Genomic DNA, 27,891 nt, shown 5'->3' with positions numbered 1-27,891 from the left:
TGCTCTTTGTTACTAAGGCAGGTCTCCCAAGAACAGGATGGTGCTTCATTGAATGAGGTGATTCAATTGAAACCTCCTTTTTGTGTAATTTCTGGAACTACTGAAATCTCAGCAGGGAGAGTGACAAAGTTCAGGGCCCTAGAGAGTCCTTTCAAGATTTCACCCAAGTGCAGCTTTAGGGCAGTGGCTGTGCAGGTGGGAAAATACGAACACTTTGATCCCAAACTGCTGTCAGCCTCCAGCTCCCCTTGGAGAGAGGATTTTGAACAACAGAAGCTTGAAATGGATGATCTTGGCATGGACCAGATGGATACTTTGGACGAAGTTTAGCAGGGAGGTTTCCCCATGAATGCTGAGCTTCACTTTTCAGCTGTTTGCCAGCCCCAAGAGGCTGAATCCAATCCAGGACTGAATCACTGCTTCATGTCTAAAGGATTCTTCAGGTGTCAGGGAACCTTTGCACAGTTCTGTCCCCCAGGATGAAGGATGACAACCCAAATGATGCACAGAAACAGCAAGGAATGATTTCTTGAAATTGATGCTGGCAAGGATTAGCCTGAAAAGACTTGCATGACAGTGGTTGACTACACAGTTGAGTAACAGCTGCTGGAGAGTGCAGTATGAAATCAATCATTTCCAAGCCAGCTTCATTCTTGGCAAGTAGAAACTGATGGGTTCAACTGGAGATGAGTTGGCCAAGCTGGTCACTAAAAGCAAGGGGAAGCCCATTTCCTCCATCCCTCACTGATAGCACAGAGGATCCTGCTCCCAATCTCCAGGCCTCAAGAAAACAGCAAAACCAGGTGATTCCACAGGCACCTTCACAAACAGTCCTGCTTGGAATTCAGCACAGGGAGCACCTGTGTTCCAACACCTCTTTAAAGGTCAGCTACTGCTTCAGGTTCCCTATTGGTCTATAGAGGAGTTCTGTTTATCTGCCACTAAAATTAGTGCCTAGGAAAAAGATAGGCAGGAAAGAATAAAGATTCCCCTCTTTTAGGTAAGCAGTGCCAGCTTGGCATCTGGAAAAATGCTGGCTATAAATAAACCTTCCTTTAGAGAGTAGGGGCTAAAATTAATAGCAAAAATTAAGGGATTTTGCTCCATCTAATCCCATCTGCCCTGGCTGTTCCAGGTAGATATTGCCAGGCTGGGGCAGTACAGACAGACACAGCTCTCAGCACTCTCTGCTCCAAACACAACTCTGGGCTCCTTTGCAAACTGCCTCTGTCATGAGGTTTTCTCCGGGAGAAATCAAGGAGTTGCTCATGACAGCATGGAGTTAAGTTATCAGAAAGGGAAGTAAGGATAAATATTCCTGTAAGAGTCCTTGAGATGTGCTAGGCAGAATTGGGAAGGGGACATTCATTCCCTGCAGTGCAAATACACAACAACCTCACACACAAAGCACAGACTCGGGGGGGGGTGGTGGTCTGACAGCACCACTGTGACAACTCTGCTTCAAATGGACTGTTGGAACAATCAGGTAGATTTGGTTGTGCTGGATCTGTAACAAAAGAATCTATATCATTGAGTTATTCTCACACAGAACACTAGGTTGCAGGGACATAATCCCATTTTTCGTGCCCAGGGTCCATGATTAAGACAGTGTTGTCTTTCTCTGGAGCTATGACTTCAGCTGGTTAGGGAAGGCCATTTGGCTTTGGGCTCCATTATCAAGACTGGTGGATCCAAACGCTGTATCTCCACCAACAGGAGTGACTTGAGGTGGACCTCTTCTGTTCACAGTTGTTTTTAAAACTGGAAATATCAATTACTGTGCTACCCTGCCACAGGGTTGAATAATCACATCTTGTTCACTATTGTTCTGTGTGGAAAAATGTAAAAGGAGTGTAAACTAGTCTCTGATACAGCATAAATAACCCACTCAGAGAAGGGTATTTGTTGCTGAGGAGTGTCCTCTACCCATGAATGTCATAGAAAGTGAATTTTCTGTAAGTACTATACCAGGATTTAAGATGCTCTGTCATCTCCCTATGGCACTGTGTTCTCCTCTTCCCTCCTGTGGTGGTTAGTGATCAGAGTTAAGACTGTTCCTAAGTTTGCCGTCAGGTTTTTTTTCTATCTTGTCCCTGGGGAGTTTCATGGAGGAGGTATGTGTCAAATCAGCCTTGGAAACTGTGATTCAGTTCTTAAATCTGAGGCCTGCCCTTCTGAAAAGAGCTTTCTCCTTTCCCCCTGAGCCTCTTCCCAACCAGCACATCCTACAGGGAGAATGGGTGGGGAGATACACAGGGTAGAGTCAATTTAAGGATTTGTAGCAAGTCATTAAAGATGTTTTAAAAACTCGAAGTGACAAGTGAAGAAGGGAATTGCTTGTGCCAGGGCTCAGCTCCAGTGCTTTCCTTAGGAAAGGGGAATAAAAAAAAAATAATCCTGGCCCACGTGGTACCTACCCACAGGGAGGTTACCACTCTGTTCCTGGCAGGAGACCTGCTGACAGCTAAGTGGTTCAATACTTGCTTGTATTGCAACAACATGGAAGGGCTGGACTTGGAGCCTTCTCTCCTTTCCTGTTCTGAGAGCAGGAGCATTGGTGTATTCAGGTGGGTTTACCCAGAAGCTGTGTGTAAGAGGAGTGAAGAAGAATTTCATCAAGGCCCAACCATAATAAAGATCCTTCTAATGTTGCCTCCCTTTATTAACAGCAAAATCAAAGCATTGACCTTTTCTGAATGATTTTTGCCTGACTCAATGCCCATCTGATCATTTACAAGACACTGATATACTTCCCACAGTCTCCTGGAAACAGCCAGAAACAGCTAATACCTGCAGGATGTTATTTCCTGACAGCACATGCAGAGAGAAGCAAACTGCAGGATACTCTTGTCTAAGCAAGCAGTTGCTTTCCTTTATCTGAGAGAGCTTTGAGGTGCTTCTTGGAGCCATTTTGCTAGTCTGGCTGCAGGTAAGGCCACATAAATGTAATTGACTCTAAAGATGAATTTTGGCCCCTTTTATACAGATCTGTTTAAAATTAAACATTGGGAGGGTTCTGGGAGGTTGTTTTCCAAACAAAAGCTTTTCTTCAAAATAAACAAATCCAAAATTACTTGTTTTCAAAATGCTGAAATGCAATACTTATGGGCTGACTTTTCAGAATTCTCTTCTCATTTCTTAATCCATTACTTTTTCCCAATTATGGTCTGAGTTTATCATTCCACAAGTGTTATGTTTCTCAGTTAATTATGTTTCTCAGTTAATCCATCCCCAAAGCCCTCTCTGAGCGTCCCTTGTCAAAACTTGTAGCAAAGAAGCCATTCAGTCAGAGCCAGTAGATGGCAGTAAAAGATGGGGAGTAAAGAAAAAAATCAAACCTGCAATTGGAAACAGCAGGTGGGTACTTTCACTACAGAGACTTCCCCAACTGGTGCAATGCCCTGTTTCCATGCACGAAGGAATGGTTTCTTGGGAGAGCCATTTTTGTCTTGTCTCATGCCTTTTTCCCTAGGTGCTTTGGGCACACAGGGAAACACCAGCATATTTGCTCAGTAAAATCATGTTTTCACGATTTAACCCCACAAGAAGATTCCCTAAAGAGGAGTTGTGAGCACAGTACCCAATCCACAGGCATGATCACACGCGAGCAGCTGGAGGTCAGCTCCTCCTCATCAGTAATTGTTGGGGGTGATCCAGAAGCTGCACTACAGCTGATGGAGAAAGGGAGGAGTGGAATGTCCACAGCCAGCTAAGGAACTGAGAATTTACTCATCCCCAGTAATGTCTGGGTAGTATTTGGATTAATAAATTGAATTTTACAGAGAAAATCATCCTGGGACCCTGAGCCAGTGTGGTGGTCGAAAGCCAAACCTTGGGGAGCAGAACTCTCTGGTTTGTTCTCCTCACCTTTAACCTCATAAATGTCCTCTGATTATCACATGTAGTATCATGCTCCAGCTATGACATGGATCATAAAGTGTTAGGCAAATGAACACTATTATTATTATATAATAGAGACTAAATATAGTTACTGCAATTAAAATACATTGAAAGTCTAAATATATCCTGTTGGTCCTTTTCCTCTCCTTTTCACAACTATCACCACTCAAAAGCCTCAGAAAAATTTGCATGGGAAGGAAAACAAATCCCACTCCCTGCTTAGAGCAGGGCTAACTTCAGACTTTGATAAAATCACTCAGACTTTCTTTTAGGGCTGAGAAATCTGGTAAAAACCCTGTAATCGAGGCAACCAAAAAGCTCTTGAGTGAGAAGGAAAGTCTCAGCATGGCAGCTCTTTAAGCCATTCACTGACAACCATCACTCACACTGTTCTGTGCCCATCACAGCCTCAGTAAAAATCTAATACCTGCTCCCCACATGATGTCTGACCTGCACTTTGCATTGTGCTTGTTTAAAACATAAACTGTAGTTTACACTTAAATGTGTAAAGGAGGAATGCACTGGGATACCCAGACAGGTATTTAACACCATCAGTGTCTTGTCTCCTGTCACCAGGTTCTGTTTGCTCTATGCTGGGATGGTGGCTTTGTTTGCCAGGTGCTTTCTGAAGTTTGGGGATCAGTAGGGCTCTGGAGGAGTATTAGAAATGAATACCAGGCTAAGGTGTGGATTGCAGGAGATCCTTGTGAGGCTGGGCTACGAGGTTGAGGTTTTCATTTGAATTGATCTGCCTGAGGTTAACTGACAGTTCTGGAACAAGGGCTGTGGCTGAAGGGCAAATCCTATCCTTAAGGTTGTGTAAGTGCCTGGACAGCTGCAGGGAAATGTCAAAGCCATCGGGTTTTGTCTCCATTTATGTACGTCCATGTTTGTGTCATGTACAGAGCCACTCAAGCCTTCTCTGCAGGCAAAGTTGGTTCTGTGCTCCCACTGTAAGGTGCAAGGGCCTTATTGACCCATTCCTGACTTGGGAAATGGAATGAGGAGGGCAAAGAGAAGAGATGAGATGGAAAGATGGAAGAGAGAGCCCATCAGGGCTGTGCTTTCTCATCTTGGTGTCCCTGAGGAGGATGGCATATGCTTCCCACTGGCACAATCCTCCAGGAAGTGGCTCCCAAGCCCTCCCTCAAGTCCAGAGCATCAAACCTGGACCTCCCATGCTGTAGCAGGGGCAGGGGCCTTGGCTGTTGCTGCCCACATGCACACAGGAAATGTCTTGTTAGCATCTGAATATTGTGAATGTTTCGTGGTTTTATGTGCTTTCGTGAATAATAACTTTTAAAAAAGCACATTTCATTATGAGCACTTGAGTGTTTGTCTACTCTAAAGGATGTGGCTGGTGAGTTGAAAAGGAAAAAAAACAACCAAACCAAACCCAAACCCAGCTGAAAATAAAACACTCTCAGTCAGTGGAAAGCATTTTCAGAATTGTACCAGTGTGTTCTGGTCCTGTGAGACCTCATCACAGAGTCCAAAAAGCTCACCTGAAGTTAAAGCAGTGCTGTGCCTTGGAGGGTGGATGGCACCACAGATCACTCTTAGCACTGTGCAGGACAGGACTATAACCTGCTCTCCAAGATTACTCTGAGGAAAATAATCTCTCAAGGTTTTTCCTACTACATGCAAAAGATAAACAACCAAAAATGGTGAACTCTATCAAAAAGGTTACAAGCTCCCCTCATCATTCAGGAACCAACACTATCACTAAGTCAGGCAAAGAATTTTTTAACACATCACAGGAGACAGGACAGTTGGTACCAAATCAAATCAGCAGAATAATTTCATTCAGCAGTTTAGACACCACTTAACCACTTTAGCTTACAGTATGTAACTAAAAATGTATCTTGACGAAGATTTTAAAATAACTAACAGACAGTCCATATCAAAAATTGGATGGAATCTGTAACTGAGGCAAGACAATCACAGTTTTTCAAAGTGTCATTTGGGGAACTTATCATCAACTTAAATGCACATGGTGTATTATATTTACTTAGATGTTTTTTACCTTTAAATATGTTTAACAAATCAAAAGAAATATTCTCTAAAGTTGGGGATATGAGCCATATTGTCTATAACATGAATAATACAGAATTAATGAATTTGTGGGAGAATTGTGAGATGAGATCAAAGCTGCTGATGTTTCTGACCCTCCTTCCTCTCTGTCCTTGCAGGTCAACAAGGCTTCCCTGCAGTGTTATGCTCTATGCCTGAGCTGGTTCTGTCGCACTGACCCCCTGAGGCAGCACACAGTGTGCTAATGTGGCTTTGTTGGTATCAGCACTAAATTCCTACGTGGCATCTGCTGTGACTACAAGGAGGGACGATCTGCTGGAGTGACCACAGGTACCTTAGAGAGTCTTGCACGGGGGTGAGCTCAGCATAGGGGAAGTGTCTGAGGCACTGCGTCCTCAGGCTTTCCACTCTCACCCTGTGTGGGCGGTATTCTCTAATTTTCTTCTGACACCAAGACACAAAAAGCATCACAGTGGCCATACAGAACTATCTGGTCTCTTAAACACAGTGCCAGTGGATTTCAGGAGCTTGCAAATTATCTTCTCTGTGATAGGCCCTTTCTTCAACCTTCTACCCCATTGCAAGCACAAGTTTTGGGTTCCCCTCCCCTCCACAGACTGAGTCATCCAGCTGTGCAAATGATCAATTCCAAAGCTTTGCCCCACAGCCTCCACTCTGCACCACCTTCCATGCCTTAAATCCAGCAGACTCCTGGTCTCCCCCAGCAGCTCAGAAGCCCCAGTTCTTACCGGTCTCGAGGGAAGTTGTTTGGGGTGGTGACACCGTCACTGCCAGTCCTGGCCACATGCCTGGGGCAGCCACAGAGGTGCACAGTCCCCAGCACTGGGACAGGGATCTCTGCTGGAGCCTGTGCCAAGTGCTGGCCCTGCACTGGGCACTCAGTGTGGTAACCCAGAGCTGTGCCCTGACCCTGGAGCTCCTGGCTTTTCCACAGGAGTCAGGCACTAGTTATCCTGGCAAGGAATTAAAAAAATTAACAAAAACCAAAACCAAGACAAACCAATCAGAAGAAAACCCACAAAAGAAAAGAAGAGAATGGCACAATCTTTCCATTTAACCAGGACTTTTAATATCAGAAAAACAGGGTGCTGCCACTGCAGCATCCTGACACCCCAAAAATGCATCTCTGGGAGTCACAGGAAAGTAACACCACAGGGGGGCTGGTTCCTCTGTCTTTGCTGACCTTCTGTCTCAGGAAGTGGTACCTCTCTGTCCTAAGCTGGGATGTTAAAAAGCTGCTACTGTTCAAAGCCATGTTGAAGAGGCAGCCCACAGGTCTCCATCCAGGCAGCCAGAGGGGAAAGAGACTATGGCAGTGCTCAGAAATACACAGCACCTCTGTCCTAAGGCCACACTTTACACTTTACTCTGGCTGTGCATGCTGGACAGATTCCTGCTGCAGACTGCAACCTCAGCTGATTGCCAGGAGATGAGCTCTGGACAAGATGGAATAAAAGCATTTCTGTCTCTGAACTGGAAGGAGGTCAACAGGTCCTGCAATCACAGAGCAGCCTCTAGGTTGTGGAAGACAGGTAATATAGAGAATGCAGAACATGAAAAAAGGGCTGGTCCATCTCCAGCAAGGAAAAGGCAGTTCTTCTAATTCACTGGCTACTCTGCACATTGAGTAAATAGAAAAAAAGCCCAAAGTAAACCCAAACAACCAAAACAAGAAAAAACCCCTGAACCAGACAACTTACCTTCAAGAGTGGCTGTGGATTAGAAAGTCAGTGTTCTGTACTATGATGAGCAATGCAGGTCCTCACTCAGACCTAGTAGCAGACCGGCACTGTAAGCAGCACTGATTCCCCTAGCCTTGATACTGTTTATGTCCTTAACTCTCAGCAGAGTTCCATCTTGACAAAATCTATCCAAACCTAGCCCACAGACTCCTTCCCTGGTACCACTATCCATGGTATGTTGTGCTTTGCCATGAGAATGAACACCAACTTGTTCAAGAAATCTTGGCAATACCCCCCATATCCTATTCTCCTCCTAATGGTAATTGCCCAGGCTCAGGGCAGAAACAAAGTGGTCCAAATAAAGGAAGCCATCAGAAAGGTAAAAGGTAATGAATTTTTTCAAGGAATAGAGGTGGGTCTCTCATTCTTCAGCAAATTTGTGATTTCAGTGGAGTGCAGAAAGAGGGAAGGCACAGTGTGAGAACAGCAGCAGTGGTGGGGGAGTGGCCCGTAAGTGCCACTTTGCCGATTGTACCTCTGTGGCAGTATCACATCTTGCTGGTTGTTTCCAAGAATAGCCAGAACACATATTTGTATTCCCAGAGCACAGGGAACCCCTAAAGAATTGCTTCCATACCAGCTGGTCTGATAAGTAGATATGTGGAAGAACACTGTTATATGTGTATGCTCAGAAACAAACACCTGGGAAGTGCAGCCTGCCCTGCATTAGGAGCCCTCTAATCATGTGCAAATGAGAGCAATTCACTGCCAGAGTGTGGGGGTTACTGGTTTGCAAATCAAAAACCAAGGGCACTTAATTCACACTAACCCAGGACACAGTTCCAATTTGATACAAAGACAAGACGATTTCATGAGGAGTATCAGATACTGGAGCAGTTTGCCCACAGGGAAACTCTCCTGAGCAACACTCCTGAGCAACCTGTTCCAAGTGTTGAGCCAGAGATGGGACTGAAGACATTTAGAAGCCCTTCCTCCCTGACTGATCCTGTGCTAATCCCCACCTTTTCTGCACAGCCATTCTGAAATGGAGGGGTTCTTCCTTATTATTTGGTGGATACACATATTTTGGGCACAAGGACTGCTCCACGAGCTGATGAAGCACAGGCAAAGTAACTTTCTCCTACTCTCACCTATCCAACTGCCACAGCAAGTCTTGGGCTCCTGCAGCTGGCCAGCCAGCCTTGACAGGGCTTATAAATACAAGGGAGAACCATTAGGGATAATCTCCTGAGAACAGCCTGTTCTTTGGCTGATTTGATAACCAGGAATTGGCACTCGATTCTGCCTGGAGTCGTGTGGTATTACAGCTTCAGTAGACACCTACTTTTTCAAAGCTCCAAAACATTTGCCGCCATTTCCAATACTCAAAGCTTTTAGTTCTGTAAAATTCTATCAGTTCTGTTCACCAGTTATTATCAAGCCTCCCTCCTTGTTTGGTTTCTCATGGTGCTGCTGCGAAATGGTGGAACATAGGTACAGTCCCAGGTGATGCCAGCTACATCCTCACTGCTTTTCAGTGCCAAAGGGTCCCTTAGGTAAGTACAAATTCTGCTTGATGCCTTTTGGAAAGCTTGGTCACACTAAGCAAAGTTTGTCTCTGCTCACAGCTACGTATGTAGTTATTTGTTGCCTAATGACAACTGCAGTTCATCAGGTTTCAGGCCAGCCCTCTGCAAATGGTAATCTCAAAAGCACAGCATGGTCACAAGATGTATTACTGCAGTATAAATAATTCATACAGAAAAAGCCTTCACTGGAAGAGAAAGATCAAGCACTCAAATGGTTCTCCCAGCACATGGAAAAGAAGTTTAGGATCTCCATTAAAAGCCAGTTGATGAAACCAGTTTAACTTTTAAATTTAGTACTAATGCAGTGTTTGTCCTGATAATACCACGAAGCACCACCACTTCAGACAGGTGAGGTTTCATGGAGTTCTCCACCCTTGGAAGCGTCTACATCCTAACAGCACTGCCCAGTGCAACACCAAACTCTTGCTATATACTGGGATTTACAAGCACTCAGTTGTGTGAGGATGCAGTTTGCACCAGCAATGCAGGGGGCTTGAAAAGCTCCAGCTGCATGTAGCATCCCCATTTACCACATAATGTTTTATCTCTGCTAGGACAGTCAGATTTCAGTGTTTCCTGCATATAGATCTGGAAGTGTCTATACATGTTCTGTGTCTATCACCACAGTGCTTCACAACTCATCTGTTTTTTTACCTCATAGTCTTGGAGATTTCATGTGTCAAGAGGATCTAGCCAAGGTAACAAGTGACTTGGATGTTCAAAGAGTTCTTGCTAATATCCCTCATAAAAGCAGAAGTAAACTGCTTTGAAATAAATGAACATTTGATCAGTTACTGAAGACAGAAATAAAAAGTGCGAGAATACCTGTGTGTCCCCCAGACGGATTCCTGTTTGGACTTGGAGATTTATTATAAGGTTATGTGGAAGGGTGGCAGTTGATTATTTATTGATGATTTAATAAGTTACTTATGATCACAGAAGTGTATGACAGCTGCAAAAGTACCTTACAGAGTTCTGACTGGTCTCCTTGCCCTCAGGGACAGCTCACTGCCCACCAGGACCCCCAGGCCCTTCTCCTCAGAGCTGCTCTCCAGCAGGTGACCCTGAGACTGTCCTGGGGTCTGGGGTTATTCTTCCCCAGGTGCAGGACCCTGCATTTGCCTTTTCTGGATTTCAGACAGCTCCTCTGCCCATCTCTCCACCCTGCTGAGGCCCTTGGAAGGGCTGTGCAGCCCCCAGGGGGATGGCTGCTCCTCCCAGCTCTGTGTCACCTCTTCACCCAAGGCACTGATGAATATTAAACAATTAATACTGGGGGACACCACTGGTGACAGCCCCCAAGCAGACCCTGTGCCACTGATTATGAACCTCTGGGATCTGCTGTTCAGCAGGTGTTGATGGGGGACAGGAGATAAAACCTTCAGCCAGCTGTCACAGACAGCACCACATGAATCACTGCCAGTCAACAAGAAAACTCAAAGGCAGAAAAGATTTAAAAAGAAGTAAAAAGCTTAGCTGCTCACCCTTGCCATCTGAGGCTTGACAGCACCACAGAAAGCAGCATCACCGTAGACTCTGCATACCCGTAAGACAGTTTCCTCTTCTTCCATGAAGATTTTGCTGGAATGTTTTGCCAAGAATTGCCGTGCATGGCACCTCCCTTTTTGTTAATGGCCCAATGCCACCCATGTCCCGCTCCTGTTTGTGGCTCTTTTACACAGTGCAGGTTTTGTCACCATGAATTGCAATGAAATGCACAGATTATTTGTTTCATAAAACTATTCTGACATACAGTGAAATAGTAAAAGGTGCATTCTGTGTATTGAAGAGATTAACAGATTTTATTGTTTTCTAAAATATTTTACAATACAGAGACCCAAACCAGTAATTCCTGACAATTTTAGCCACTGTCCTGTGGATGAACAAATATGTTGGTACGTTTTTGCTGACAGACATATACATACATCCACTTTCTAAGCCTGCACATTTGGATTCACTGAAAATGATGACTAAATATATCTATAAGCTCAAAAAGCAAACAATGAAGTCCAAGATTACCAACAGTGTTTAATAGTTACCTCGAAAAAGATTTGTTAACTTCATTACAGTGCAGCTTCCTAACATGGCGTATCTACTTACCTGATACTTAGATTTAACACAGATCTGCTGTAGTTTTACAACCCAGTTTTCAATGTCACAAATGCATATTTGACACGATTACAGGTGGCCAAGTTGTAACTGCAAACAAAAGTAGATTTTACAGTGTTCTGCTACAATAATCCATGTTTGGACTAAAGCTAGTTGATATTTTGACTCATAAATTTATCCACAAATACTGATTTTGAGTATATTAGTGTATTTACTGTACTTCTGAAAAATCTAATCACAGAATACTTTCTCTATGGTACAGTAATGAATATGGCAGGAAAGCAGATTTAAATATACCTATAATTTAAACTCTTAAAACAGTCTAAACCTTATTGACACCAAAAGGCTTGATAACTAACAGCCATGCTCTTCATATTTTGGAATATCAAATTATATGTACATATACACAACATAGATAGGCTCTTAATAAAAGCATTTAGTCTATTTTACAGTCTTCTCTGTTCAAGATAATCAGCCTTCACAGATTTAACATTTCAAATCACCCAAAAATCATTAGCAGTTAAAAGGAGTTTTGTTTTTTTTTTTTTTTCCCTGCAAACATGTGCTGGAAATAGCCACTCTTCTGGGGCTTATCATAATTTATATTTCTTTTGAATGCCACTTAAGATCTAGATGGAAAACTCTTAGTTCAAGTGTCAACCCACGTAAAGAACATTTGTAATAGAGTCCCAACCCATGACACCTGCAGATATTTCTGCTACAAATAACCTTCTGTAACAGTTATTTATTAAATACAGTATTTTGTTTTACAACTCCATTTACAACTTCAAGCCATGCTGACAACACAAAGATTACTACAACATGGAAAGAGCTTTCATTCAGTCAAGTGGTGACTAGATCTATGTCATAATTTAAGTATTAATTGATAAAGCATACAAAAAGGTGCTTAACTACATAGCATTTAAATAAAAAAATACTGCATCTTTCAGACATTGATAAGAACAAATAAAAAATTAACTATAATAATCTTTATAATTCAAGTTGCAAGTTACTGAAGGTCACTTAAAATAACTGATTAAACAAAAGTGAGCGTAAGCCACATACCTGCGGTAGGATGAGGCATAAGCATAGAAAATGCAAAAATGTTTAGGATCCACAATAACAGACCATGTGGGAAAGAAAAAGTTTAAAAAGTATTTTTCCTATCATACTATTTTTTCAACCTAACTCCTTTCCTTCGCATTGTGTACAAGTTGTGAAAACCATGTCAAGCTTTTGTCTTTCATTCAGCCTTATTTCGGTATGAAGCTCTCACCTTTTCATTAAAATATATACACTCTATACATCCATTCAGTTTCCTCTCACTTCACCTAAATACACTGTACAGGCCTACAGCTCTTGTGACACCTCTGTGTTTATTTTGTCCTTTGTCACTGGATTGGTTCCACATAGTTTGCTGGGTATAAACCAACTTGTCCATTGTCCAGGCGTCCTTTGCACCAGCCCTGCTCATCCTCATTCTCCATTTTGGTTAGCTCATCCCCTGAAGAAAAGAAGAAACATTTTCCCCAGTTTAGTGCAAGTCAAATAAATGTTTCATTAGGCTTATTGTCTTAAGATTTTATGGGAACTTAAGATTTTATGGGAAACATGGAAGAAAATGCTACAAAGATTAAATAACTCAGAATTTGCTTGTTGACATAGAGACTATCCATTCAGGCATTTATGGACTATAAGGTAATTTCATTTTGACTACAAGGCATTCCACATCCTCAGGGAATACTTTGACTTTTGAGAGCCTGCAGACTCCAAGATGCTCCACAGGAAAAAAGGAAGCTCCACCTCAGCCAGAAAAAAAAGGCCACACTGAGTAACAATTATTTCCTCCTGTGTGACTTGTGTCAAATGATTTCCCTAGATGAAACTGATTTGTGTTTTATCTTAGCAATACAAAATAGATGACGAAAATATTAATCACTTATTAACAGTCCCAAATAGTAGAGAGTCTTAGTGTCATTTAGGAGAATACAAACTAGCCTAAGGATTATAAATTCTTTGGTAGAAATGGACAAGCCTCATATTGAATCTTCTCAAGATACCTATCTTTATAACTTTTCTCTTAGATATAAAGGTTAAAGCTTAATCTCTTCTAGTTTTTAAGTTTATCAGAAAATTAGTACCCATTATGAACAAATGTTCGGCACTGCAGACTTAACTTGGTTTATGGAGACATGTTACAATTTTTCCACTTTCTGTAGTGCTGCAGAATGAGATTGTACAATTTCAAACCTCCCTTAAGTGTGTGTTAATGAAGAGTGGCAACAAAGACTACCAAAACCTCATACTTCAATGACAGTATGCCCTAACAAATGCATTTGTATCAAAGCTTGGGCTTGGAAACTTGGTGATCCTGGAGGTCTAAGAAAATATAAACACTTGGAAGTGTCATCTGCACAGCAGTTACAATGAAACCACTGTGATGATAAAACCAGAACTCACAGTAACATATTCTAACAACATTGCAGGGACAACATTCACTGTCACTATTCCCAACCACAGAGGGCCACGGGAGGGCAGGACAGAGATAGTGTAAATAATTATGTCCCATCCTCTCACATGCTTACAAAACCTCTCCTAAGACATGTATAAAGTTATTCTTGCTCTTTGGAAGCCTCTCACAGCTGTTTGCCAAGAGAAAAGAAAACAACAACCCAAAAGCATCCGCTGTAAAGATACTCCACTTAAAAATGAGCTTCATGTCTTGAAGTACATTCAATGGACACTCTAATATGTATTTAGAAGCATTCTGTAGGTAAATTCTTTGAATACTCAAGGAAATCCCATCTGAGAATATCCATGTACATTCGAACAAATCCTTAAAATGCGTTAATCCTCTGCTGACAGCTGCTTAGGAGCTTAGGAATGTCTACAGAGGAACACAGGATTGAGTACATTTTAAATTGGCTCCCACTTGACCTAGTGAGTTCTTTTCCTTAGTGTTCTCTATGTTCAGTGTAAAGCTAGTCACGCTAACACTTCTACCTAAAAACTAAGTACCCATCCTATTAATTCAGCATCTCTAATTGGATTCATGGTCTAGCACATCATCCCTTTCCTACAGTTGTATCAATGCCATAATTTGGTGTTTCAACAATCCTATGCTCTTCCTTCCAAGTACTGAACTCTTTGTAAGTGAAGTCTGCATATATCTCACAGTTTTATACCTCCTCTACTTTATTTCTACAGACCTCACACACTGAGAGCCACTTGGTTCAAGGGTTTAATGCAAGTGATGCAGCTGGTATTCCAGCACAGAACACCTAACTTTGTATTTAACTTTGTATTTATCTGTGCGTATAAACATTGCATAGTTTTGCCAAGGAAAGACTCATTACTGTAAACCCTTGCTGCTTCAGAGGTACTACAGATATATTTCAAGAGGATTAGCAGGCTTCCATCCCCTGCTGAGGAAAAAGGAGCAGTTAAAGCCTATAAAATGGAAAGCAACTTTTGGCTTGTGTGCATCCCCACAGAAAGTATCAGATGTTTCATTACTCCTGTACTTCTGTTAAGGCACAATTCAGCAAAGTTCATGGACAAATAACCCATTCCTCCACTCTGGAAGCCTACAATACTTATCTACAAAGAAGGAAAGTCAGATTTTCATTAGTGTTTTCACTAATAAAAAAGGAAGGAGGTGAGTTAAAAGCAGAGCACAACCACCTGAGCTGGGGGGTGTTTTAGTTCAGAAAGCACAAACTGTATCTAGAATATGACCTGGGGACACACTGTTCTGAGCACCACCCTTCTGCATCAGCAGAACAGACACCCTGCAGTTCCCTGATTAGCTACAACACCGACTGGCTTCCTAACTTTTAGCCCTAACAGCCACCTAAGAACCAGAGCAGCTGGTACAGAAATAGCACACTTCTTACTAACCCCAGCTCAAAGGGAGGTAGAACCAAAAGCTTCCTGGAGTTTCTTTTCAACACTTGAATCCTTTTTTTCTATTACAATAATCTAGTTATTACAGGAAAGGGGAATAAATGACAAGCAAATGGGAAAAGAGACAAACTCAAAGAATGTCTGTCTCTCTCATTTGCACAAAGTTCTGTTTGTTTTTGCTAAACTACTCCTGCCACCTTGTTCTGGAATTCCTGGTTGGAAAATGTCTTCTGCAATTCTGGGCAAGACAGTTGAACAATTGGCTTCAAAGTCATGAACAGGGGGTAGATTTCAGCTGGAGGCAGCAGCACCTGTGGTCACACCCTGATGTCACCTTCCTCTGTGTGCAAACAGTGTGTGATGGGTCTCCCCCATCAGTTGCATCTATTCTGTTCTCCCAACTCCCGCAGCACTGAGGGAAAAATGGGTTTAGGGCTCAAGGGAGATACAACACCTTTAGAAGGAAGAGGTGTACTCAGTGTACCCTAATATAAAACAAGACTTAAAAAAAACAATTTTAAAGTAAAGACAATTCCTGTGCTTAACATACACTAAAGAGGGGTGAGAAGAGAGTTTTAAAAAGTATCTGTCCATGGCTAAATTTTCAACTCCAGAAATTTGGCACTGCAGAAAGGTGTATACCAAAAATTGGATGCTTTCCATTTAAACAGAGAAGCAATCTGGTGATTTAATACAGTTCCAGGATTACCTGCTGTAGTATTTTCCTTTAAAAAACCAACTCTGTACAGTTGGGATTTCCAGACAGCTAAAAGCAGCAGCTGTTACTGTCACCAAGGAAGAAAAGGGAGAGAGAGGATTTTCAGTTCTGCTGGTCATTTTGTTTCACTTAAGATGGTAAGAAAGGAATATCTCAGAGGCAACTCAACACATTCCAAAGATCTTAGGAATCAGTGCTGCCAAACAGGGAATACCAAAAAGCTCTATTAGGAGGGATGATGGTTGGACAGGATCCAGTATGTGGAGTTGTGCATACAGAGAAACAGGCTACTTCATAAAATAAAAGCTGAAAAGAAAAAAACAAACTCCTTTTTCACAAAATATTTTAAAGTAGATGTTGCAAACTTACCTGCTTTAAAGCTGAGCTCATCTTGTTCCTGGCCCTCATAGTCATAGAGTGCACGTACTCTCACCTCCATGGCAGGAGGGGTATCTTCATCAAAGGGATTGGTGTCTCCATTTGCATCAGTGGAAGAGAAGGGGTTGTTGGACTCTTCATCAGACCAATCTGTGGGGTAGCTTTGGTTCTTCTCATAGCTGCTAACACTGAAAATCGATTTTGAAATTATTCTTTTCCGCTTTTAAAATAGGAGACTAGAAATACCACTAAGATATCCCTAAATGTGCTTAAACTCCACTCTAAGGCCCAGTTTTGAAACTTTCTTCCTTTATCTTCTCATCTATCTTAAACTGATAATGCCTCATTTAAAAAAATAAAAGCATTCTTGCAATGCATTTACAAAGTTAGAAAAAGGCAAAAACAACACACATCAATCTCCCCACAAACTCAAAAAACTTGTCTATCAAAAAATCCCCATAGTCCACAGGATTATTTACTCTGGAAAGGCAAAAGGGATGCCATAGTTGATGAAAGGGATTATCTGGTTTAGGTAAAACATTTAAATTGCTTTGCAGAACCTTCCTCCCAAACCTCTATGCACCTCTACAATAGCTTCCAACACTTTTTCTATATTGCAATCCACCAATAAAAAACTTCATTATACTGTAACAACTTGATCATTTAAAGGGAAGTTCACTGTTCAGCATGCACATGCCAGTTAAGAGAGTGGAATATCCCTAGAGTGTACACTGAAGCAACAGGAAGCTGCTTGAGAAGGTCCTAAACAAAAAAAAAGAAAGCATCTTAAAAGCAGATTTATTGAGTGAGAAGACACAGAGCAGTAATGCTCCAGAAGCAGTTTCACTAGAAACACACATCAGTTTTAATGTTTTATAGGACTGGGAAAGGAAGGAAAAAAAGCAACAGCAGTTCTGTTAGCAACTGCCAATAACCATGGTAGTTTGAAACCAAAGATCAAGCAACAGATATGGCAGCTGTTAGGAAAGACAAGTTAGGTTACAGTGTTGCTTACACAACTGCTTTAAAACACTTCATGCACTGACCAGCATAGTGTTATAGAAACTGAAAAATAGAAAACCCTGGATAGAGAAAGTGCAAATGTGAAAACAATTAAAAAACAACATTTCACCAACTTTTTGATCTTATTGTCCTCCTTTTCACTGACAGTACTCCCAGTATCTTCTTCATCTTCAAAGGGATTGTAACTTGATTGTACTGACTGCACTGTGTTACTCTGGACACTAAGACTGCTAATTTGGAAAAGAAAAAGCATTATGGTGACCCTATCTGTATAAGAGAACACTGTCACTGGTGTCCCACTAAGCACTTTCTTAGCAGACCCCTCCTTCAGCCAAAAAACTTTAAATGAACAACTAAACAAAACCAAAACATCTATGAAATGCAACATAAGGCTCAAGGAAGCTTCAGAAGTCTCACATACAGAGTATTCCTCCACAATTAGAATATCTTTTGTGGACCACAAATTCTTTTTTCCTACTGCCTCAATAAAAGGCAATGCAATTTTTCTGGCCAGCTTCATTGCTTTTTAACGCAGTTGATGTTAGCAGTTTTGTAATAATCACGTCCAGAATTATGATGCGATTAAATGTTTTGCAAACTAAGATCTCAAAGTATTATTGTAATTTCTACAGATGGGAAGGTAGGAAGAGACTACCAGATCAGGTACAGAAAGCTCTGTTTCTCATGAAGCTTGGTTCTTTCAGCTTCCAGTGGAAAGAGAGCTATAAAATGAATAATAATTCCCAAAATAATTTGTGAAGTGCAGAGACATCACTAAAAATGCTGGCAGATAATTATCATTTGATTGAACAGTGACTTTTTGATCCCGCAGAGCTTAGTGTATTTGAAGGCAACAGTCTTTTCCAGTGGTGTTTTTAGATATAAAAAAGATACCTGCTATGTTTGTTAGGTTGTGAAACTTGGTCTCCCGTCTGATTGATACCAGTCAGAGTCACTCCATCAGAAGCTTTCTTTTTTTCTCTTCTACTGAGAGTACGGTTCAGGTCTGCAGACCACTCCTACCAACCAAGGCAAAATGTGACTGAGAAATTCAACTGAACAAGTAATAATTGCATTTAACTTTCAAACTGAGTTATGGAACACACATCTATATATACAACATTACCAATAGTTACTAAAGACGAGTCACTTCAAATGTTTCATTTGCAATTCTCACCTAGTTTCTACTCCAGCAATGTAAAGAGCTATCTGTGCTACTCACAAAAGCCCAAGGTTACAGTACTTCCCTGTTTAGTATTTTGAACCTCTTGAAAAGACTTAAAATACCATACATCTGGCACACAACTGGAGAAATCAAAAGAGCTGGCCAGTATAGATACTCAAAATATGCACTGTGAGGGCTCAGTTTCAAATAACGCCAAGACATCGGGCTTTAGAAGGTAACTAACATTCAATTAAAAAAGCTATAGTAAGACAGGGCTTACTTCTCAAGGAGCACTCTCAGATGATTTACAAAGAAGCAGCTAATTTAAATCTGTGCCTAAGATTTAAGCCCTTAAGGTACTTCACTCTGGATTTAGTGAAATTCATTTAGTGAAATTCAAGTAAAAAGCCATCTATAGGAGTTAAGGCTCAAATCAACACAACTATTGACAAGACCAATGATGCCATTTGCAGACCTTCCTTGATGTTTTGAGCCACTCAGAGGCAGATGGGACAGGCATGGTGAGACCTAAACACAACTCCTGCATCGAGTCAAAGTTAGGCTTTGATATCTTGTTATACTACCTACACTATACGGATACAAAGCAGGAACCAACAGAAAACAAACTGGATGCAAGCAAACATGCTATGCTGAGACATGTTTCCTCTCAGAAGTCTTAAAGGTAAATAATAAGTCAGGAGAAAGTTTGCTCTACAAAAGATGGCATTTGAGATAAGTGTTTTTATCAGGAAATGGAGTTTTCAGAGTTGCTATTACTCCTATGTAGCACAGTCAGTCCAGTGCTTTCTGCACAGTTCTTCAAATACCTCATTACTTTAACTTTGTAAAATACATATTAGATTTCTGAGTTACCACAGTTTAAAGACCACTGACCTATGCATATTTGCAGTTTATAATGCAATTTCACAGTCATTTGATCATGACTTTTTTACTTACGTCATCCTTGTAGCATGTAAACGAGAAAAAAATTGATTAGGAAAACAGTAACAGGAGCACTTAATTTGTTAATTATAATGTTTAAGGAAAAGGATAGTAACTTCCCCACACAGAAGCAACTGCACTTCAGTGTTTCAGGCAAAGAAAATCTACAGGATTGCTAAGAATTTTCTTCCTCAAACTTTAAAGTTACTCAGTATTTTAAAAACAAGTGCTAATTTTCTTTATGGTTAATAAGGGAACAGTGAAACTCTGGAGTTTATACTTCCACTCCATTAATTTAATGTCTAGAGCTTATTTCAACTAAACCCAGGATTCTGATCCAACTTGTTCCACTTCCAGCTATTGTACCTGAGTAGTCTGATCTGCACTGGCACATTTTTGTGCTTATTTCTTGTAGGCTATGTTAACAGAACACTACTTAGAAAAACTCCTTTCTTTTGAAAACGGCATCCAGCAATAAAATGACCAAAAGGTGGGTAAAGGTGACTTTTTAAAAATATAGCAGTATTGAATTTTAAATGCCAGTTTTCAAATTCTAAACTGTTTGGTTCAGACGTTTTCAGAGTCTGTGCAGCAAAGGACTACAATTACCTGCTACCAGCAATGAGATCCAAGTTAAAGTCTGACACCCAAGGGGAGAAGTAAAACATAAAGGATAAAATATCCAGGTGTCAGAGATGTATCAACCAAACAATGGCTAACAACCTCAGTAATCACTTAAGCTTAAAAAAAAGTCACTGTAGTTTTCTGGTTAACCCATTTTCTCTTTAGATAGGTACTCAACATAATCACCTGCAAAAGTTGTGGGATGAAAAGAGCCCAATGAAAATTGAGATAAGAAAACTACTATGACTTGTAAAACAAAAAGATTCAGTGTTGGAAGCTTGAAGTTAAGAATTACACAAGAAAGAAATACTACAAACAGCAAAGAGGAAAAAAATAGACAAAACAACTCTGGGGTTTAAGCACTGTGACCTTACCTCAAACTGAGGCCAATTCATTGACATCCCTGGACCTTGATTAGCTCTAAACCACCTCAAGTCTTCCACAGCATCTGCTGTTTTGATATTCTGTTCCAGTTCACGGTAGATATTTTTATAACTGCAAAACAAATTTGTCTTCTAATTTAGTATAACATTTCGAATCATGGCAAATCCCTAGACAGTTTTTTAAGAATATATTTTAAAGTTCACAATAGTATTGAAAAAACTTATAGCAAGACGGACTTTTAAAAATTAACAGACCTGTTAACTGCCTGTAAAAAGGGAAGAGTATTCCAACAAGTAAACTTGCTGAAAGTTTACCACACCATAAAATGCTTGTTTACCAGATTTTAAAACTGTAATTCTTGTGTAATTTAACTGGCTGACATTAAAAAATATATACACACAAAGGACTGTATTTAAACTACTGAATTGCAGTCTTGAAGTTTCTTGAATTTCAAAGCTTATCTACAAGACTGTAGAAACTGGCTTTGTGCTAAATCCATAGGACTCTGTGAAAATTTCTGTTTTACTCTAGTGAGAATAGTAAGCAATTACAAAAATAAAACCCCTGAACTTGAAGCAGAGGTACATTTTCCTATGCAGGTATAATATCTGCCAACTGCTTTTTACTGGTTCGGGTACTCTCTGATTTTACTAACTGTACTATTTTTATCAAAAACTGTGAAAAAGAACCTTACTACTTTTTCTTATTTCTTACTCTAGTTATTTTTCATTAACAGAATAGAAGTCTATTGCAGATACAGCTCTGATCCCCAGATCCCAGACCATGTATGTAGAAAATATGGCAGGCTATTTCCTGGACTGTGCTCTTTAGCATCATTAAAGTTAAAAATCAAACTTTCTTTTCAAGACTAGTTCTACTTCTTTTATTTCTGTACTAAAAGAGGCAAAGATAAGGAAACAAACAGTTACAGCTGCTTTTCCCCTAGTTTCACCAGGATAATTCTGTTCTTTATTTGATGCTTATTATGACCACTCCTGGAATTCTAAGTGTCTTAAAAGGAAATCACTGCCTATCCACTTGGTCTCCTGTGGTCTTCCCTCAACTTTGTCCACTAGGTCAACTATTTCTCATCTATTTCTGTTTTGTAGTTTCCTTTAATCTGATAAAATTGAATCAAATGGGCAGCAATTCTACCATCTACCTACTCTGAGAGTAAAAAGAATCTATCTCCCACAGCAGCTCCACAAGAATTCTGAAGCAACCCAAAATGGTAGTGATGCCAAGTGAAGTGGGTTTACCCTTACCTATTGCTTGCTCTGTTTTTGTTCTTGTCTTTATGTCACCCCCTTCCCTCCTGCCAGCACTAACATTTGTGTGACAGCACAGCAAGCCAGTCTGGGACTCTGCTCAACGTTAAAACCAAATTCAGTTCTTCCTTTTCTCCTTGCACTTCAAGTGCTAACCAGAGTGCACGTGACCTCTTCTGTTACAAGTGGGATGTAAAATACTACCATGGTTACAGCACTCACTGCAAGTATTCCTGTGTCTGGAGCTCCCTAGCAGAAGTTTGGCTTTCTTGGAATACAGTGAGGGCTCAGGCAGAAAGAACAAAATACAAGACATGCTTGATACATACGACAGTATAAAGAGCAGACTTTGAAATTAAGATGGACAGGAGCTCAGCAGTGGTTAACTTAAGGATCTTAAATTTACCCCCAGATAAAGGTAATTTCATTACTGAGCTCTAATATTTTAACAATAAATGTATTGACTACGAATTTCGTATTGTCCTACACTAATAAATTCTAGTTTGTTCTCCAATAAACAGGCAAGACACATAATACAGCAAAACCTTCTTTTCCCAATCTGTGATCCAGCATTTTTTGATTCTAAGCACTGAATCCTTTCTAATTGGAACATATTTGATTATAAAATACCACAAGAATGAAGGTTTGTTGGTTCTGGCAAATGTTAGAGATAGCTGCTAATCTCATTTTAGACAAAACAAAGACTTAATCTCTTTCACTTACACTTTCAAACTGAAGAACACATTAGAAAGAAATCAGAACTCTGAACTCTGATCTGCTTGAAGCATTTATTACTCTTCACAGAAAAATATATAAAAAACATTAACTTTGAAGTCTTACAGTTTTACCTTGCAACGTTGGACAAGTCAAGGTGTTTCTGAACTTCCAGTAACACTTCTCGGAAGAAACGCAACCGTTTTTCCTCAAACTGCTGGCACTGCTCAAATACCTGCTCCATGTTCTCCATGTACTGAGGAGTAGCATTATCTAATTCTTTCAGTGATTTTTCATACTTTTCTTTTGTCTGGAGGTACAAAACCAAACTGTTAGCAATATATTTTATTACTGCCCTACAATACAGACTTATCAATGCACTAATGGCCGAGGTTTAGACCAGAGGTTGGCAAACTGCAATCTCTTTTCCTGACCACTGTCCCCACCTTAGGGCGCAATCAGAATTACCTAAGTAAATTGTAGAAACAGTTACAATAAACCTCCAAGCCTCTTCTCTGGCTTTTTAACAGAAACCACAACAAATGTTGATGCAACACTAAAGATAAAAACCAAAGGAGCTACAGAGTAAATCAGAGCAGGAAGTCTTTCAAGTTATTGGAGGTACTTGGAGATCTTTTAGAGTTCTGTCTTTTCTCCTTTAGTAATTTACATAGTACACTGTGAGTTATGACCAAAACCCCAAACACTGAATACACATCCTTGTGAACATAAACTGCACTCACTGTGAGCTCAGCTAACAGATATAACCTCAGACTCTGCACTAATCTACAGAAATAGTCCACAGGGGAGAATGAAAATATCCCAACTGATGGAACATAACATTCCAGATCCCAGAACAGCATTGTCAAAGGAAAAGACATCCTTGAAGAATCACACACTACAAGCCTCTCAGTAGCAGCTCACTGAAGAGATCAAGCAAACTGTGCAACAGAAAAGTATTTATTTAAGTGGATTGTGTCAGCTTCATTTAAAAAAAAATGCATTCTGCAGTCAAGAATGATGACATACTTAGTTGTCAGCAAATTTTAGGCATCTATCTCTCAGATTCTCAAGTGAAATAGCTCAGCTCTCACTAGTAAATAAGTAGAACTAAGTCCTTAATGGCTTAGTTCCCTGCTGAAAGTACTTGAATGAAATAGAGGTCATACATTATTCACCTTCAGAGAAGAAATTTGGCAAGAATACATTCTTGGGAGAAAACTAAACATTGGTACAGGACTGTAGCTGACTGAGAGCTGAGTGAACTGGTGCTCACAGCAGGAAGAAAAAAGGGCTGAAATACGCACAAGCTACAGGTTAAAAAAACATCCAGTTTACCTTTAGTACATCTTGTTTGCTTCTCTCCACTTTGTCTTGTAATTTCTTGAGTTGTTCAGGATTCAGTGCTGGGTCAGCTTTGCTGTTTGTTTCTCTGGATATAGCCAATTTCTCCTCCTTGCAGGCAGCATGGTAAGCTTTCTTCGCAGCTTCTACCTACAAAGGAGATTTGAGTCTTTGCATCTGGAACAGTCTATAGCAACCATAAAATCTTAGCCATAAAATCATGTTGCAATGAAGGAATGGTCAGGCCTTATTTCAGGATGTATTTTCTTTTTTTTTGGTGGGGGAGAATTTGTTTTCATTTAGGCCAAAGAATGAACAACACATAAGAATCAACATAAAGAAATTATTGGAGCATTCTTTCACCATACAAGAAATGTCACTCATACAGCTTAGAGAAGTGTTGAACAGATTCAATAAAAGGTTTACAGAAAGTCCCCACCTAAACACTTTTCCCTCATGCCCATGCTCACCTACTCCCCTTCTTCTACCAACCTGTTATTTAAGAATAATGTTATATGAGAGGGGAAAACCCCACAAACACATTTTCCCTCATTTATTTGAGCAATTAGTTACTTTCAATTGCATGAAATCAGACACTGTTAAAATGATAGCTTAATTTCCACTTCTTCCAGATTTTCACTGAACTCACCAAGATTAGGAGAGACCAAGAGAAAAATATTTATTTTCAGAAGAGGACAGAAAGCAAGAGATCTTTAAGAGAAAGGAGGGTCCAGCAGAAAGAATAGGGAGTTTACTCCCTTATAGAGATTTGAAACATTAGTATATTATAACACAGGATAACTAATACATAATCTACTGCTGTACCTCTTTCAGCTTTTTTGCCCAGGGTTTCTGAGCTTTCCTAAATCCATCTTCTGCTTCTTTGGTTTCCTTAAATCCTCCCATCATTTGCTTATGAAAGGCTTCCTTCTGCCAGTTCTTGATTTTTTCAAAATCTTCATTCATCAGTGAACCTTTTACTTCTAGATGTAGTTCACTCACTTTTTCAGCTTCTGACATAAAAGCACACCAAGCCCTTTCTACTGTTCCATACTGTGGGCCTAAACACAACAAAAAGTGTCATTCTCAGTAACCATCACCCACATGGAACTTATATTCCCAAGAAACTACCTGAAACTATTGACTTATATTCACTTGCAAACAGCAATGTTGACACAAACCTAGAAAAGGGAAAAATTTCTTTTCACATAAATTTAGAGTATTACAAACTTTTAAGCCAGAAAAAATAATACTCATTTAGTCTGGAGTCTTTTCCCCTGTACCACAATTCTTAGTATTCCACGTGTGAGCTCTGCTTTGAACTGCATTCAGTTTCTCAACGTACTTTTTGAAGTATGAATAACCATGGAAGGACAAACTATTGCAGAATATATTAAATAGCACCAGCTTAGCTTTCCCTTAGAGCAATGCCTAGGTCTTTAATTACTAGTTTTTCCCCCACAGTCACTGCCCCCTTGTTATTCAGAATCCCTTTTCAAGCTGTACTGCTAATTATCTTTAAACAGACAGTTCTCCAGAACACAACTCAGTACTGGAGGCAAGATTCATCTGCTTCAGCAAGAAACAAGCAAACTTGCAAAAGAGTAGGGCTTTACTTGGTTGGGTTTTTATAAAAAAAACTTGGTCATTTTTCACATTACTGAGCCTCTTGCAAAGACTCCATTAGAGGCTAAAAACATACATATTTCTACTTACCAAAACAAAGATATACAGAAACATTTTTTTTCCATTTGAGAAAGTTGTCAGAGTTCAAACTCAGCATTACCTTTCTCCACAAGTTGCTTCCACCTTTTAGCCCATTCTGTGAGCTGCTGAGCATAGACCTTCTCTATCCGTGCCCGTTCATGAATACAATTCATAAGATCATTGCAAAGCCTGTGGCCATCATCAATTCGTTTTACTGTCCTCTTGTAATTTCCAACCTACCAAAAGACAAAGACTTAATTTCTGCTTGAAAGCTCTGAAAACAAGACAAATCTCTAATTCACATAAATATTGTAAACTAAGAGTAAGGTAAACACAGCAGGAAATAATCAATTATGGAATCAGGTTCATTCATCTTAAATCTTAAATCAATTAATCATAAAACCCAATTGCAACAATACAACAAAGGCTACAAGTTCCCCTGTAAAAAAACAGGTTGTCTATTTTAAAAGTGAAAGCTTTATATTTTATTAAGTCTGCAATGTAATTATGGGCAGACACCACAATTGTTCTGCATTATTATTTCTTGGTAATGTTCTAGATAGTGGAGAAAATGAAGATAAATAATAGAGTATTTCTTTCCCTCTTCAATGTTTATTATCAAGTATCTTAATACCTTAATTTTATTCTGTTTTTAATCTTTCAGGATAATGAAACTGGAGATGCAAAAGAGCATTGCAACATCTCTATCAACCATAATAATAGTTTTTAAGGATGCAGTCACTGCTGACAAACCAGATAGCAATTATTTCCAAAGTATACTCTAGAATTTAATGTGGGAAGATACTGACAGCAATGACATGGAGTTACCATACTTAGAATTGTAAATACCAAAGAAAAAAAACCCCACAGTTGCTCAGTGTACAAGCTGGAATAAAATGAGGACATGGAGCAAAATGCACACTATATAAGGATCATCCATTATATAATTAACGCTCCCCTTTCAGTCTTGTGTACACACCAACATGGAATAACAAATCTAAATGTGTGAAATGAAAAAAAAGCCTTACACTGCTCCCAGGGTAACATTTCACCTGAATTCAAGGTCACTCAGGTTGGCTTTTGTAAACATTAAACAAGACCTAAGAACTCTGTTAAGAGAACTTGCACAGCCTATTAAATATCACAGCCGGTTTCTTATCTGCCCAAACCACCTGACTGAAAAATGAAGATTAGCAGCAAGGCAGTAGATTAAATATTCAAATACTGAAAGCATGTTAGTCATTCTTACATTTGAATCATATCTGCTTCACATCTGACATACAGAAAAACATCAAACTTTTAGGTTCACACTTATTCAGAATTTTGTCAGCAGATGTACATGCAAGCCATTTGCTTGAGAAAAATGATAAACAGGGGAATACCCTTAAAAGGGAAAAAATCCCTATACTAAATGCTGGAAGAATAAATTACTATACTGATAAATACAGACATTTGCTAGGTCTTCTCATTAAGTCTGGGAAAAATCTAAAATCAAAACTATCAATGACATGACAAAACCATTTCTCTTAGACAGTGGCTTCAGAGAATTCATTTGAGCATGGTTTTTGACTTGGGCTTGATCCACTTCAACAGATCAAAGGAATTTAGTTAGCATCTAAGAAAGACATTAGTTAGCAGTCACTGATTTGTCTAAATCATGTAAACAAATGCATACACACAACCCCTGGACATTTAAACTTAATCCACAATATAACTGAAGATAAAGAGCTGTCAAAGATAGCCACTGCATCTGTATCAAGTGATTGTGTCTATTACCAAGAAAGAATGAAATATAACCTTCTATTTTCAGGAAAAAGGGAAATGGAGAAGTAGGCAGCCATACATACGTAATCAGTGTTAAGGGAATGAAATACCTCCAAGAATATCTAAAGTCTTTGTAATGAAAGACAAATCATTCATCTGCTCAAAATTACTCCAGCTGTAGGTTCACAGTCAAGCAGACTTTCAAAACAGGTTATGTCAGCTTGGCACAACTACTGAAGCCGTATATTAGCATCAATTTGTGTCTCCAGTTATGTGCCATGGGATTTATGTCCATAGCACGAACATTTCCTTTCATAAATTTTCACCATTAAATTAGCATTTTAAATGCTAATATTGAATGAGAGCTGGCTGCCTTGTGGTACATTTGATCCTTTCATTTTGCATTGTCTGGGCAAACTCTAACCTCGTGGTAACATCTAGCACTTGCCAAATTTCAGGTAGGTATTCAGAGAACTGAACTGACCTATGGTGGTCCATTCACTGTTATCACATAAGGGCACTTTTAAAGAGCTGCATGAACACCACAGATAATTCACCCACTTCCTCCTCCTCCTCACAGGAGGACTGAAGGAACGGTTTAGAATCAGTATAAAGAAGA

The 27,891-nt window shown here is 39.9% G+C and overlaps 2 protein-coding genes and 1 long non-coding RNA gene across 6 annotated transcripts in view; 2 read left to right on the top strand and 1 right to left on the bottom strand.

Annotated features, from left to right (window-relative positions):
- The window catches only part of TSPO (translocator protein), a 357,420-nt gene that overhangs the window by 237,496 nt on the left and 92,033 nt on the right, over positions 1 to 27,891 (top strand). The window lies entirely within an intron of this gene.
- Positions 135 to 10,071, top strand: LOC136361597 (uncharacterized). Its single transcript, XR_010743659.1, has 3 exons — positions 135 to 2,929; positions 6,093 to 6,264; positions 9,888 to 10,071. It is a non-coding gene; the product is annotated as an uncharacterized lncRNA (long non-coding RNA).
- PACSIN2 (protein kinase C and casein kinase substrate in neurons 2) overlaps positions 11,001 to 27,891 on the bottom strand; it is a 54,010-nt gene continuing 37,119 nt past the window's right edge. For 2 of the 4 annotated variants that reach the window (XM_066319611.1, XM_066319612.1), the window contains exons 3-11: positions 25,588 to 25,744; positions 24,627 to 24,862; positions 23,796 to 23,951; positions 22,592 to 22,767; positions 20,466 to 20,586; positions 18,255 to 18,379; positions 17,474 to 17,590; positions 16,329 to 16,525; positions 11,001 to 12,839 (exon numbers count right to left, since the gene is read on the bottom strand). In XM_066319611.1, coding sequence (XP_066175708.1) covers positions 12,727 to 12,839; positions 16,329 to 16,525; positions 17,474 to 17,590; positions 18,255 to 18,379; positions 20,466 to 20,586; positions 22,592 to 22,767; positions 23,796 to 23,951; positions 24,627 to 24,862; positions 25,588 to 25,744 — 1,398 coding nt within the window. In that variant the 3' untranslated portion in view covers positions 11,001 to 12,726. The remainder of the gene's footprint in view (positions 12,840 to 16,328; positions 16,526 to 17,473; positions 17,591 to 18,254; positions 18,380 to 20,465; positions 20,587 to 22,591; positions 22,768 to 23,795; positions 23,952 to 24,626; positions 24,863 to 25,587; positions 25,745 to 27,891) is intronic. The other 2 variants (XM_066319613.1, XM_066319614.1) reach the window with 2 other exon arrangements.

The sequence above is a fragment of the Sylvia atricapilla genome, chromosome 5 (assembly GCF_009819655.1).
Source record: "Sylvia atricapilla isolate bSylAtr1 chromosome 5, bSylAtr1.pri, whole genome shotgun sequence".
In the NCBI taxonomy this organism is placed as follows: domain Eukaryota; kingdom Metazoa; phylum Chordata; class Aves; order Passeriformes; family Sylviidae; genus Sylvia; species Sylvia atricapilla.
Note: the sequence above shows the minus strand (reverse complement) of the source record. Positions and strands in the feature narration are given on the sequence as shown.